General features: G+C 43.1%; 1 protein-coding gene across 5 annotated transcripts in view; it reads left to right on the top strand.

Moving 5' to 3' along the window:
* Positions 1-13,617, top strand: part of MOB3B (MOB kinase activator 3B) — a 189,418-nt gene that overhangs the window by 162,907 nt on the left and 12,894 nt on the right. The window contains exon 3 of one of the 5 annotated variants that reach the window (XM_057498744.1): positions 11,798-11,890. The exons of 3 other annotated variants lie outside the window; for them this stretch is intronic. In XM_057498744.1, the coding sequence (XP_057354727.1) occupies positions 11,798-11,866 (69 nt within the window). In that variant the 3' untranslated portion in view covers positions 11,867-11,890. Of the gene's footprint in view, positions 1-11,797; positions 11,891-13,617 lie in introns of those variants that run through there. One more of the 5 variants, XM_036898076.2, reaches the window with a different exon arrangement.

Below are 13,617 nucleotides of genomic sequence, written 5' to 3'. Positions count from 1 at the left end.
GGGTCACCTGGGCATCTTACCTAGTTTCAGATTCTGATGCACCTGGGTGGGGCTTGGCCTTGGACATTTTGCTTCCAGGTAATGTCAATGCTGCTGTTCCCAGCCCCACTCTGAGGGGCAAGACTCTAGATGACAAGTCCTCTCAAATCTGAGAATTACTATTTTTAGCACATCATCTCTTCTCTTTCCCTGCGGTTGGAGTTTCCTCAGTGAGGTGGGAAAACAAAGCAAAGAAGAAAAAACCTAAGAATCACTATTGGCTAAGACTGTTGCTCTGAATGTCGAACCTGAGTAATGCTCAGTGAACAGACTTCTTTTCCTTGCTCAGATGAGTTTACAAAATGCTACATCATCTCCATCCTCAAAGATTCATGATGTACAATCGCAGATCAAAGGCCTTGAAGTCATCCAGTGAAGAAATTGGTTCGATTTTGTGTAGCCCACTGGATTTAACTGCATTTGGCTCCTGCAATCTTGTTTTCTTTTGTTATCACTCATTAATAGCTCATAGAGATCCTGATTCCTGGGACACGCTTTGGGCAGCACTGTTAATCCTTCTGATGTATCTCTCGATTTTGGGTTTTCCCTCTCTGCTTCTACCCAGGCCCCAGCCACCCACACCACCCCCTTCTGCATGGGAGGGAAGGAGAGAGGACTAACAGAGGAAGATGGCCAGGAATGGAAACCCTTCATATGGGAGGGTTTCACAGAAAAGAAGACCCAAGCCCTGTTCTTCCTCGCTGTTCAGTCCTCCCACATGATGATGTGGACCTTGACTGAGGGTTTCAGCCCCAGGAAAGTTCGCTATGGATTCAGTGAGAATGCAAAATGACAATGGAACTTTCTTGGGGTAAAAGGATTTATACCCAGCTTTATTCTCACTGTAGTAGGCCGAGCACTAGAAATCATGTCTGCATCCTGTAGCCTGCAGGTCCGTAATCCACATTATCTCTGCCTCTGTCCAGAGCACTAGGTGTAGCTCTTTATATAGTGATTCAGTCAGTAGTAGCTTATTGCTAGTGGGTGTGGAAGCAGTAGCCTAGCAGTAGGCCAATTACACCATCAAGTAGTTCAGGGTCAGGTGAGGATCCTGGCCATAGGAACTTCTATTTTCCCCACGGTATGTATGACATTCCACCCCTGTGTTATTATTACCATATGCATGGCACACAGGCCTTTTCAGGAAATAAACAATAGCTCCATTTCTGGAGCTCCAGATTTTTCATTAAGTGATTTACATATATTATTGCTTACATTCCTCACCTGTGTTACATTTACTTAAAACAGGTATGGTGAGCAGTTTCTCCACATCCAAACCATGTTCCTCCTGGTCCCTCATCACTCTCATTACTGCCATTGTGTCACACCAAATCTTCCCCTTCTCCCCCAGTTTGTAGGCAGAGCCTCTTGGCTAAGGGTCATGCACCAAATTATTTTAGGCTTTAGCATCAAAACCACTGCTTTTAATGGGTACTTGAGGACCAGATGGAAGAACAGCAGTTTGAAGACCAAAGATTTGGAAAGCCACACTTATCTAGGCCCAAGTGTGTACCTGCCTTGTGTTCCCCTAAGGGGTGGCCCAGTCACACTTGCACTTCCCTTGGAGATGCTTGGGTGAGTGCAGTAGCCACGACTGGCCTGTAATGGCAAGATCAGGTCAGGATTGTGAAAAGAGGCAGAACCTCTCCCATGAGCCAGAGTCGTACCCCTAAATAGCCAGCAATGAAGAGTCACTGGGGGCTTTTGAAAGGACTTTTTCTTTTGAAACATCATCTGTGCAGTGGCCCCTGGGCTGCTTCTTGTCAGGCAGGTTCCATGACTTCCAGCCAGACACAAGTGTGGAGGAAGAAAGCACTTCAGCCTGTGAGTCTGGCAGTTTGGCCTTTACAATGATGTGCCCACTATTATGTTACCACACTAATTATCTGATCAGTTTTCCCGTATGTGAAAGAGATCATTTCAAGAATCCCCCCAGCCTGATGTATTGAGATCATGATCTTTGACATGGTGTGTTACCAGTTTTGTCATCTTTGACCCAAGCTGACCGTCTCTTTTTGCTTAGAGAGCATTCATGAATTAAAGGTATACCATGCCAGCAGAGGAGTATACTGAGAGAGAGTAGTTGGAGTTTGCATTCATGGGACTTTGTCAGCTTAGATGGTATGTGAGTGAGTGAGTGAGTGAGAGAGAGAGAGAGAGAGAGAGAGTGAGAGAGACTGTGTGTGTGTGTGTGTGTGTGTGTGTGTGTGTCCATCGTGACATCAGCTGGTAGTGGTTGTTCAGGGCAACCCAAATGCCCACAGCTGAGAGGGAGAACTTTCCAGAGACCATTTTAGGAGGCTTGGCAAACATTCTATGAGTGTCAATTTGAAAAATAGCAAAGAAATGTGGAATTATTTTCAATGAACTGCATTATGCTGAGTTACTGGGAATATGGCAGAATCAGTCACAAGCCTTTGTCAGTCCTATTTTTTCATCCTTTGCTGATGTCCAAAGAGTTTTTGCTTCTGGTTTGTAGGATGGTAGGTGGTTGGGTTGTTTTGTGTTTTTAGTTGGGTCAAGCATGAAGTGTGGTCTAGTTTATTTCAGGGCCTAAAATAAAATATCAGAGTTGAAGACGATGCCCATGGGAAAATTGTCAGTACATAATATTAAGTAATTAAAAACAAGCTTCAGGCTGTACTGAAAAATCACTCTAATCGTATGTCTATCTATTATTAATATTTCTATTAGAATCATCTAATCATAGATGAGAAAGGAAATACAACACCAAGTGTTGAGTATGGGTCCCTCATAGGAATTATGGGCAATTTTCTTTCTATATACGCCCATTTAGGCTTTCCAACTTTTCTATCACTTTAATAATAACCAGAAGAATCAAACCGTATGTTTTAAATGGCCTTATCAACAAAGACCAAGGCTGCTCTTGATAAGCGGCCTGTGTGCCCAGGGCCAAGGGCTCTGAGTGTGCTCTTTCCTCTCTCTGGCCACGCCCTCTGCTCCCACCCTTCGCAGAGCTGAGGGGACAGAGATGTACAGAGGACCGGGCCCACCTGCAGGTGACAGATGTTCCACGGAGCAAGCCAGTGACTTTGTGACTGTCGTTGAAGGTAGACATGCACAATCTTGGACTAAACATGTAGGCTTACCCTGGATATGGGGTGGTCCCTCCTGGAATGGGGAGTTAAGCATCTTTGTAAACACTGAGGTGACGTTATCTTTATAATATGTATTGAGTTTTCATTTTGAAGCCCATTTTAATTGGGCAGATCTTAGTGATTCTAAAGCATGAGGTGTGTGGATTACCTACCCATTACATGCCCAGCCCTGCAGGGACAGGCTTTGTCTGCTCAGGCTTCGTCCAGGCACCTCACTGCAAAGGGGCACCATGGTCTTGACTGAAGGCTTGGTTGGAGGTTTTTCCATCCAAATTCCTCTACTTAGTTAGATCTGAAAAGATTTTTGGTTTTTTTTCTAACTTCAAGTTTTAAAAGAGAACAAAAGGGATTTGTTGAAAGAGATTAATCCATATCATGGAATGGTTTATATACAGTATATGTAAAGTTTTTAAGCATATCCATCTGCACAATAACTACAAATAATTTTTATCTGAAACTATAGCATGAGTCTAGAGTTGATTCCAATCCCTTCTTACTAAGATATTAGCAAAACCCCCAACCAGCAATAACAGATGAAGAACCCTAGTCTCAATCAGATTCCAGTTTTATCACTTTGTTTTTCTCAGACAGACCTGTTCTCTTCTGTTCCTTAGACCTCGTGCCCTATCCTGTTTCACACCACTGAATACTTCTGGATTGATCATTCATTTGTATGGGGGTTGATATTCTAATCACAATGAATTTTCAGTTGTGGTTCAAATTTTAAAGTACAGAGTCTTAAAAAACTATTAATATATTTCCATAATTCTTATGACTTCTTTTCCAATTTGCTATTGCATACTTGTGTCTGATGCTTACATGTCAGGTTATCTTCTAGTGCTGCAGGGAAGCTCACTACAGCAGCCCAGGAGTGCCTAGACTTACAAGTCACACACTGCGTCCTCTCTTTAGCTTTGCTGACTGGGAATAGTTCATAGATGGCTTCTGAATTTGACTGGAAAAGAGTGCTTTCTAGAACAGTCAGTAAACGTATTTCTTGCCAAACATGTGCTGACACTCAGGGTCCCTACTGTCAAGGAATTCATTAGAAGTTTTTCTCTTGCCTGTCATTGCTGCAGCATCACCCAAAGTGTTTTTCCAAAAGTCTTCTAGTTCTAAAGGATGTTAAAAACATTATGTAAAAAAGGGGGGTGCCACGGTCAAATAACTATGTGAAAGAGTGGTATTGCACTTTCTTTATAGCCCATCCTAATTCTCCAAACAAGGCATAGAATGTGCAGATTTAATCAGGGAATCCTTTCTCTACAGAACATTTTGTGGGTTTAAGGCTTTGAAATACACTTGGGAAATACTAACAACATGGCCTTTGCAATCTACCTTCTATATTATAAAGTCAGTCCGTTTCTGGCTGCTGAGTGTCTATTAATAATGTTTATTGAAAACCTACTATATCTTAGACACTGTTAAGTGCCAGAGTGACATTCAAAGTACATCTCCATTCTTTAAAAAGCTCACAACTTTAAAAAAACATACCCTCCAAACCATTACTTAGAGATGTGCTGTCCAATGCAGTAGCCACTGGCCAGTTGTGCTACTTAAATGTGAATTATTGATAAATAAATAAAAATAAATAGTTTCTTAATCTTACTAGCTGCATTTCAAGTGCTCAAACGCCACATGTGTCTTGGGGCTATTGTATTGCATAGAACAGATAGTGAATATCTCCATCATCGTGGAACGTTCTGTTGGGCTCCTCTGAATTAGAGGGTCTGTCCTCAAGAGTTACTTTCTATGATACACTATTAATACCCACTGCCAGTGGTTACCAGATGTGTTCAAAACTGTCACCATGCTGCCTCAGTGAGTCATTGGCGTTTAGCTCTATAAGCTCCTCTGTGCTAGGCCACTTCTCTCCCAGTATACAGGTGAAGAACAGATAATAGTTAAAACCGTCCGCCCAGTGTTCCTCCTTAGGTCTCATGTCAGAATCTCCATGTCAGGGAGCAGCTTGATACCTCAGCAACGCTGTTGGTCTCTGGGGCACCAAATTATATTTGCACTTTACTGTGCTTGCAGGGTTGGAAACTGCTAAGAGTGTCATCTCAGCAGGAATTAATTCATCTTCACAAGCATTTATATGAAAATGTGAATAGTCAGTATGGCTTGATGCCCATATATAAGCCTGCCGACGTTTGGCTATTATGTGTGGTCTGACTAGTTCAAATTTCCTGGCCAGATAAGAGTGGATTCTTTGGCTCCAAAAGATGTCAAATGAGTATTAATTTGGGATTTGAATGTGAGACAGTTTTACTTACTAAAATATAACAGTATCTGTTCTTTCACCATCCATCTGTCCCACCACGATAAAAGCATGAGGGTAAGATTATAGGCAGTCCCTATCCTATGGACTTGTGTGGACACTTATGTGGTCTTAAGAATACCTCTTTCCATGAAATAATTTTATGCATAAAGATCAGATATACAAGTCACCAGCGAAGCTATTTAAGCCATAACGTAGCACTGGAACATAGTACTAACAATATTAGTCCCACAATGATAGTACTAATAGATTCCTATTGTGTTGTGTGAATCTGAGTACAACTGGACCAATAAATAAAGCTAAATGCATACAGGCAGATCTGGATGAAGAAGGATAAATTCAGACAACTCCAAAGGGAACTTCCTAGAGTGCCTGGAATAAGCCATGTCCTCTCACCTCCAGGCCATAGGGTAGTGTCCATGTCTTCCTAAATCTTGCTTATCCTGAAAGCCTTGGCTTAACTGTCCCTTCCTCAGAGATGCCCTCCCTTCACTCTGCACCATGTTAAGTCCCTGCTGACTCCCCCCGGAGCTCCCTGATGGCACCAAGATGGAAAGCACAGTATCTTTGAGGACTAGTGTCAGAAGTGATAAACTACCCCTTCCACCATTTTCTATTTCCCAGGAGTAAGTCACTAAGTCCAGCCCACTAAGGGGTAGGGAACTAGTTCTGTCTCTTGAAAAGAAGAATGTCAAAGAATTTTTAAATATATTTTTAAACTACCCCCAGAGACCAAAACTTTTTAATGGGTGATGTTTGTCTTTGGCCCCTGCATTTCCCTTTCTTCTTTCACTTACTGCATCCTGTGCCTTAAGTCTGCCGCCTCCTCAGAGGGCTCTTCCTCCAGAAACCACCTGCCCCAGTGAGGACTCCTGTCACCTCAGTGTGGTCGCTTCCTCTTTGCCTTCCCAGCCAGCCTCCTTGAAGAAGGCAATCTAGCCACTGTCTCCACTTTGCCACTTCCCCTTCAATTCAGTCATCTGCCCTTGGTCATTTCAGAAACCTGCTGTTTCTCCTGAAGGGAGCCCTGTACACTTACTTTTAAAACAGAGAATAAACAATGAATAATGCTAATAATTCATGTTATGGATAAATCTTAAAAACGTGCAGAGCAAAAGAAACCAGACATGGAAAAGTACATACTGCTTGATCCCATTTGTATCAAATTCTAGAACAGTCTAAACTAATCCACAGTGTCAGAAAGCAGATCAGTGGTTGTCTGGGGCCCAGCGTGGGCATAAGGGGTTGACTGCAAAGGAGCAAGAAGGAATTTTTGGAAGTGATAGAAATGTTCCATATCTTAATTGTGGTCGTTACCCAGGAGCACATATCTATCAAAACTCATCAAACTGCACATTTAGATAGAATCATTTTATCAAAGACCAAATATATCTCAATAAGCATTATTTTTAAGTATCCCTGGAAAATGCATCCAAAATATTTTAAAAATAATTTCAGTATTCCTAAGAACAATGTTTTGATAGGTCTTTGCTGATAACTCTTGTCTTCCTACTGCCTGGTAGTTAATAGGACAAACTGAAAGGAAAAGTAGCAATGTATCCCTAAGGGCCAATTAAAACACCTGCATTTTTGGTTGGTTGTAATAAAAATAATTCATATCACAGAGACAGGTGGCTCTCCCTTCCCTCTGGCAGTCAGTCATGAATGGTTGTAAACCATTCTGCTGCATGTCACCTGCAGAGATTTCAGGAAGTATCTCAGTTCTCCATCCCCAACCCAGACCTATTACGTCAGAGTTCCCAAGGGGAGGGCTCAGGCCAAGCCAAGCTCTGCAGACGGTTCTCGTGTAGCACCTCAGTTGAGCCCCACTGAACCTGAGTGTGGTGCTTCTCAGCCTTCTCCTGCACGAGAGCATCTGGGCAGCTTGCAGAGGACACAGAAATGCATGGATTCTACTACTGGGAATTCAGACTCAGTAGTTCTGGGATGGGGGCTCATGAATCTGTATTTTTAATAACTTCCTGGTTAATTCTGATGTAAGGCAACACACTTTGAAACTGCTACCTCTATTCCCAAATTTCTGGACAGAATTGGAGTTCAACAGGATGCCTGGGCCAAAAAGTGGCCCCTTCATCTTGCTTTTTTAGATGGCTTGTAGCCCCACTACTTTTATTGGCTTAAGAGGAGGCTTACTTTCTCCTTCCCCCAAAATCAACCCTATACCCAATATCCTGTCTAGACTATAATGTTGTTTTTGCCACCCCCTGCTGGCAGCAATCATCACTATACTCTAGACGCCCCTCCCCCACAACAGGCCCCGCCCCCGCCCGCCCCGGCAGACCTCACCTCTTCAGCATGGCACCTCATCTGTGTTAGAGTCCCCAGCACACAAACCTTAGCACTACTAGTGCCCCGTGGTCCAGGCACGTGGCTAGGTGCTGGGGATAGAGTGACAGGTCAGTCTTGATCCTTGACATGAGCCTTTTTATCTGTTTTGGGATAGGAATGGCCTTAATTTTCCCACTGGTAGAATGAGAGGGCATAGACAAGATCAGTGGTCCTTAGCAACACGTTCTGTGACTATGCTGGGTGAAGCCAGAGCCCAGTTATGGACCCTCAGCTCCTCTTCAGCCAGAGCTGCCACATTTCTCTCATTAATGTCTTCTGTGTAAGACTGCATTAGAACAAATAGTTTCTGCCACTAATATAAGTTGTAAACCCACTGGCTTAGGGAAGGTTTTGATTCCCTTCTAGTTCTGGCACACTGTGGATCCAGAATGACATAGATTGTCACTTTCTGTGCTTTTATTCCATTTATTGCTAATAGTATAATTATTTCAAAACAGACATTTCTGATATAAATTTATGTCTATATCAAATTAAAGTATTTCAGCATAGAAGAACTTTAAATGCCCTGTAATAACTCTGTACTTTTAAAAGTTGTTATGTTTAGCTTCTGAAGGTCAAGTAATAGGGAAATTTTGTGAGTAAAACTATGGACCAGGTGCTATAGGAAATGTATTACCTTATTTAGTCTGCACACAATTCTATGAGATAAATACTGTTTTCATCTCCATGTTAGACTGGAGGAAATCAGACAAGGAGGTAAAGTAACTTCTCCAATGTCACACAGCCACGTGGAACCAGGAGCTGAGCACATGCAGCCTGACTCCCAAACCCAGAGATGGCCTCTGCTGAGGAAGCTCATTGGAGGTGGACTTTTGCTCAGGGTCACACTCACTCAGATGGGTTCTGAGGATTTGCAGCCACTGGATGATTTCAAAGGTTCTATCTCAACAGCATCTGGCTGTGAGGCTGTGGCTAAGTCGTGTCAGTTATCTGAGCCCATGGAACGTGCATCGTTGAATGACTCAACTGAGATGACAGTATGTCAAGAGCTGGTGCTAAGTGCTAGGACAGCTGAAAAGACATACCCCATGCCTCAATAAATTTAATGTCTGTAGATCAGAAGACTCAAACCCAAAGCTTACAGAGGCCAGGAAGACAGCAAACATAGTTAGCAAGTGGTAGTGAGAGTAGGAAGCAGCCATGCACATCCAGCTAATGGTTTTGGGGGGATCAGGACCAAGAGTTTCCAAATCAAAAGAAATTGGAACTCCAACACTGTAGATGAACTCTGTAAAATTTTAAATGGTAGCAACTGATTAGAGCAGTTTTAGTGTTTTATTTTATTTCATTTTTAAACGTGCAGGCTTAACACATGTTTTGCAGGAGCACAGTGTGCCTTGGAGCCACTGTTCGGCACTCCTGCCATGTACAGAGCCTGTGGTGGGTGGGGGAGCATCTGGCCCACAGCCTGGCATCATATCCAGAGGGCCTACATTTAGTCTTGCTTTTAGAATCTCCCCTTGACTTGAAAGCCCAGAACTTCCAAGGATATAAAGGGAAGCACTGGCAAGTGCATGTGGGGGTATGTGTTGAGGGTGCACAGGGTTTGGGTGACACAGACGACACAGTGGTCATTTGATTGAGTCAATGTTAGCGTCACACCATGCTGCTCGGTGCTCTGTCACCAAGGCTGGTCTGCAGGACTGTATTGCTGCAGGCACCAAGTGACACAGAGCACATCTGGGCCTTTGTCTGGCTTCACTTGAGCGACCAGTGTCATCGCCAGTTGGCACTCAAAGCGTTGACCCCGTCACTCCCAGGCCCACACTGTAAGCAGCTGTTGTTATTGTGTATGCTTGCTCCAAACAGTAGAGCCTTCAGAAGCCCTGCCACGCACCACCTCTCCTCCGGGCAGAAAGCACCAGGGTACTCACAGTCCACACTCACAGCATTGTATCTTGCTCATCTTTGACAAACATTGGCAAATGGACAGGAGTCAAATAGATGTGTGGCCACCTCCAGCATATGCTGGTTTTACTTTTATGGCCTAATGATTGAAGAGGAAGACTTGTCATTAAGGTTGGTGCTTGTGCTTATATCTGGATTCCATTTTTAATAGAAAGTGTCTATGGTGGTTTTCTGTATTTGGAACTCACCCTTTCCTTGATGGTAACAGCAGCCTTTGCACATATACTACAGAGAAATCTTAGTAGCTGCTCACAGGGTGTGTGTTTTTCCCTTTGGTTTAATGAGTGTAAAATGTTAGCATTGTAAGCAGTTCCCAGACACTTACTGTTTATTTGGGTCTCTGCTACTGGTGCAAGGGTGCTTGGCATTTCGCATTAATAGAAAGAGAGATTATTCTACATGGAAGAAATCTTGTCAACATTTTTGTTTCCAATATTAACAGCAATAACAGAGGGCATTTAATTCTTGAAAGTTCTTAAAAGCACACACACAGTATGTGTGCACACTTGCACGCACCATGCCCACAAGCACACACACAAACATGCTAATACTTTTTTTCTGATAAAGCATCAGAGCTTTCAAATCCCCCTCTCTAAGGATTTTTTTTTCCATTTTGTAATGGAATTGTATATACAAATCTTCTTCCTTGAAGCTTTTGAAACTGTTTTTTCTAAAATTGATACCTATGGGCTTTTGTTGTTCTGTTTTAAATTTTGGTAAAATAAACATAACATGAAATTTACCATCTTAACTATTATTCATGGATAGTTTGGTGGCATTACCTACACTCACTGTTGTGTAACCATCACTGCCCCCTGTCTCCTGAGCTCTACATCTTGACAGGTATGGTTTTTAGTTTATTTCATTTTCACATATGAGCCAGGTCTTCAGGATGTGCAGTTGAGGCCAGAAAGGGGAACAAAAAATAGGCAAAGGTAAAGGATACCTGCTTTTGTTTTCCTTCACGAGGCAGTGCTGCTACCAACTTTCAGTGCATTAGACAATGCCCCTCCCACATTGAGAGCAAAGCAGACTATGACTATAGCAGCTAATGATCTCTATTATCTGCCAGAAGTCTAAAACTGCAGCTTCATAAGCAAATATCAGAAGAACAAGGGAATAAGGTGAAAGTGGCTCTAGCCCGCTGAAGCACATTCCCTGTATGTAGAGTGCCTGGTGTTTTTGTGGTTCATTAATTGGGAAACTGAGAGTAAGGAAAGAAAAGGGCTTGCTTCCTCTCACACTCTGAAAGCCTAGAAACTTAGTGCTAAGGGTCTGCAGGCACGAACAGAGTTTTCTCCTTTCTTGTTGTACATGTGTCTTGTTACTGTTGTAGCAGCATTGACACCCAAGATAGGAAAATGCTGGACTATTTATGATCAGGTCCACTTTGGAAAGGCAGCTTGGGGACCCCTTTGTGATCACATGGGCTTTAAAACTTTAGAGTCGCTCTGGTCAGGGTATCTGCAGGGTACAGGGAGGGTTGGCAAACTTTTTCTGAAAAGGTCGAGATACTAAATGTTGTGGCTTATGGGCCATAAACAGTCACTGTCACAGCTACTCAACAACCCTGGGAAAGTAGCCATAAACAATGAGTGAACAAATGGGCTGGACTGTGTTCAAATACAACTTTATTTGTGGACATTGAAACTTGAATTTCATATAATATTCGCATGTCATGAAATATTATTCTTATTTTGTTTTTTTTTCAACTGTTTAAAAATGTGAAAACCACTGTTAACTTATGGGCCATACAAAACAGGTGTGCGCTGGATTTGACCCACGGGCTCTATTTCCAGGTCCCTAATGTAGAGTAAAAGCAGGATTCCAAGACTCATTGACAACATCTAAATGACAGATCTTGGTTCAAATTCTTTCTCTGCCAAGTATTAACTGTGTAACCTTGGGCAAGTCACCAGCCTCTCCAAGTTTCAGTTTCTCTGCCAGGGAAGCCTGATGGCCACCCCCTAGAGTGAGCATCAGTGACAAAGTAGGACACAACACGGTGATCAGCCCCTAAAGCTCCAAGAAGCTTTTTTAAAACAATGTTTTAGCTTTTTTTCTAACTTTCTCTCTACAGGAGCTTGAGAAGATGGTTCATTTGGTGATAGTCACACTCCTAGCAAACAATCTTATTTTATTAAAATGAAAATTCAGTTTTTTTCCTGTCTATTTACTCTATTAACATAATACTGTGTTTCTACTAAAGGAATGAGAAACTACAAACTTCCTAAATTACAGGCTCTCCAAGGAAGAAAAATCTCCATGTGTTCATCAGACACACAATAGAGGTCTTATTAAGTGATGGCAAGCTCTGTCCTGTGGTGAATTCAGCCAGGCTGACCGGCTTCTATGACATCTTTGTTTCCCTGGGGGAGATAAATTCTTCCTCTCGGGACCTATGCCCTGAAAGTTCAGGGCACACCCAAAATGACAAACCATATTTCTTCAGGGTTTCTTGAATGTCATAAGGAGTTGTACCCATCAAGCTTCTCAGAATAAATAGAAGTCTGTGCCCACAACCTGGCCTGGAGTGCAGCTTGCCCAGCCAGTGCCTTTCTTCCCCTTCCTGGTGAAAGGGCCAAGTGACAGAGCAAATGGGGGAATTCCTTACCCTGCCCTCCCCCATCCAGTCTTTAAATGGCTGAACAACAGGACAGGCGGGCGCTGGGCCATATTTCTGTTACCCCTCTAAGGGGTGGGTGCATTCAGCCACCCTTTGCTCATCCCCAAACAAGGATCCTAAGGAGCGTCTGCCAGAAACCAGCCGAGCTGTGCTGACAAATGCAAGGTGTTAGGAGGTCAGACCCCTCATAGCTTTGTGGACCTCAAGCCCAGCTGTGGAGCAAGTGGGCAGGCAGAGTCTGAAGGAGGAGGGAGGAGCAGCCGACAGCCAGAGAGGGCTGAGACTGTACCTGTTGGGTTATAGACAGGATCACTTCGAGCAGAAATCAGGTTGGAGCCCCACACTGGCCTAGTCAGAAGTTAGTAATGCACTCATGAGAAGGGGCAGGATGCAGAAGGGCTGCAGAGGAAGTCAGGATGTGAAAAAAGCATGGGGTTTGGTGAGATTTTGAGAAACGCAGTGATGATGGAACATTTTGACCCATACTCTTGCTTTCATGATGCATGGGAGGCAGCCTGCCATGCAACCATAGCCCATCTCCTGGGGTTAAATAGAGTTTCAAAAATGTGCAGCCTTGCCTTTGTAAGGACCAATGTAAATCAAGAAAATGAATATGTTTATATAAAGTGACTTATTTTTAATGTTTGCAGGATTTGGGAAAAGAAGAGTAGTTTGATTCTTGTATCATATGAATAAATATTCTCTGTGGGTGGCAGGTCTGTGTTTATCTGTGCATATATATGTATACATGTACTCGGGAGAGTGCATATGTGTGCACACATTCACATGCACACACCCCTCTACCGGGGAACGCCCCCTGTGTCAGTAATGCAGGCTGCTGTTTAGGAATAGAATTAATCAAATAAATATTATTCTTTCCTGTTTGGGAGGTCTGTCCTGCCATGTTTCTATTTTTATTTCTTTTGGCTTATTTGCCACCCACATTCCTGAAAGAAAGTGAACGGAACATTTTTAATTCCTGTGTGTTGGTTGGATCCTGTGTATACTTTTTTAAAAAAATTCTGTAGTCTGGTTGCCTGCCTACCTTTCAAGAATTCAGACTTTTGAGGGGCTAACAAGGAAAAAGCAGCACTGACAGTGGGCTCTAATGAGTGTTTCTACTGGCCATGTCCCTGCTCCCATGGCCACTGTCAGCTTTGTACGGCTATGGACTCAGATTTCTCCCAAACTACAAGCAGATACGAGCACAGGTCTATTCAGCACAATGCCTTGGGACAGAGTGGACTGGTGGGGAAGACCGCTTTTCAAGTTTT

Source organism: Manis pentadactyla, chromosome 3, assembly GCF_030020395.1.
Source record: "Manis pentadactyla isolate mManPen7 chromosome 3, mManPen7.hap1, whole genome shotgun sequence".
Taxonomy (NCBI): domain Eukaryota; kingdom Metazoa; phylum Chordata; class Mammalia; order Pholidota; family Manidae; genus Manis; species Manis pentadactyla.
The sequence above is the reverse complement of the archived record's forward strand: the minus strand, read 5'-3'. Positions and strand labels throughout refer to the sequence as shown.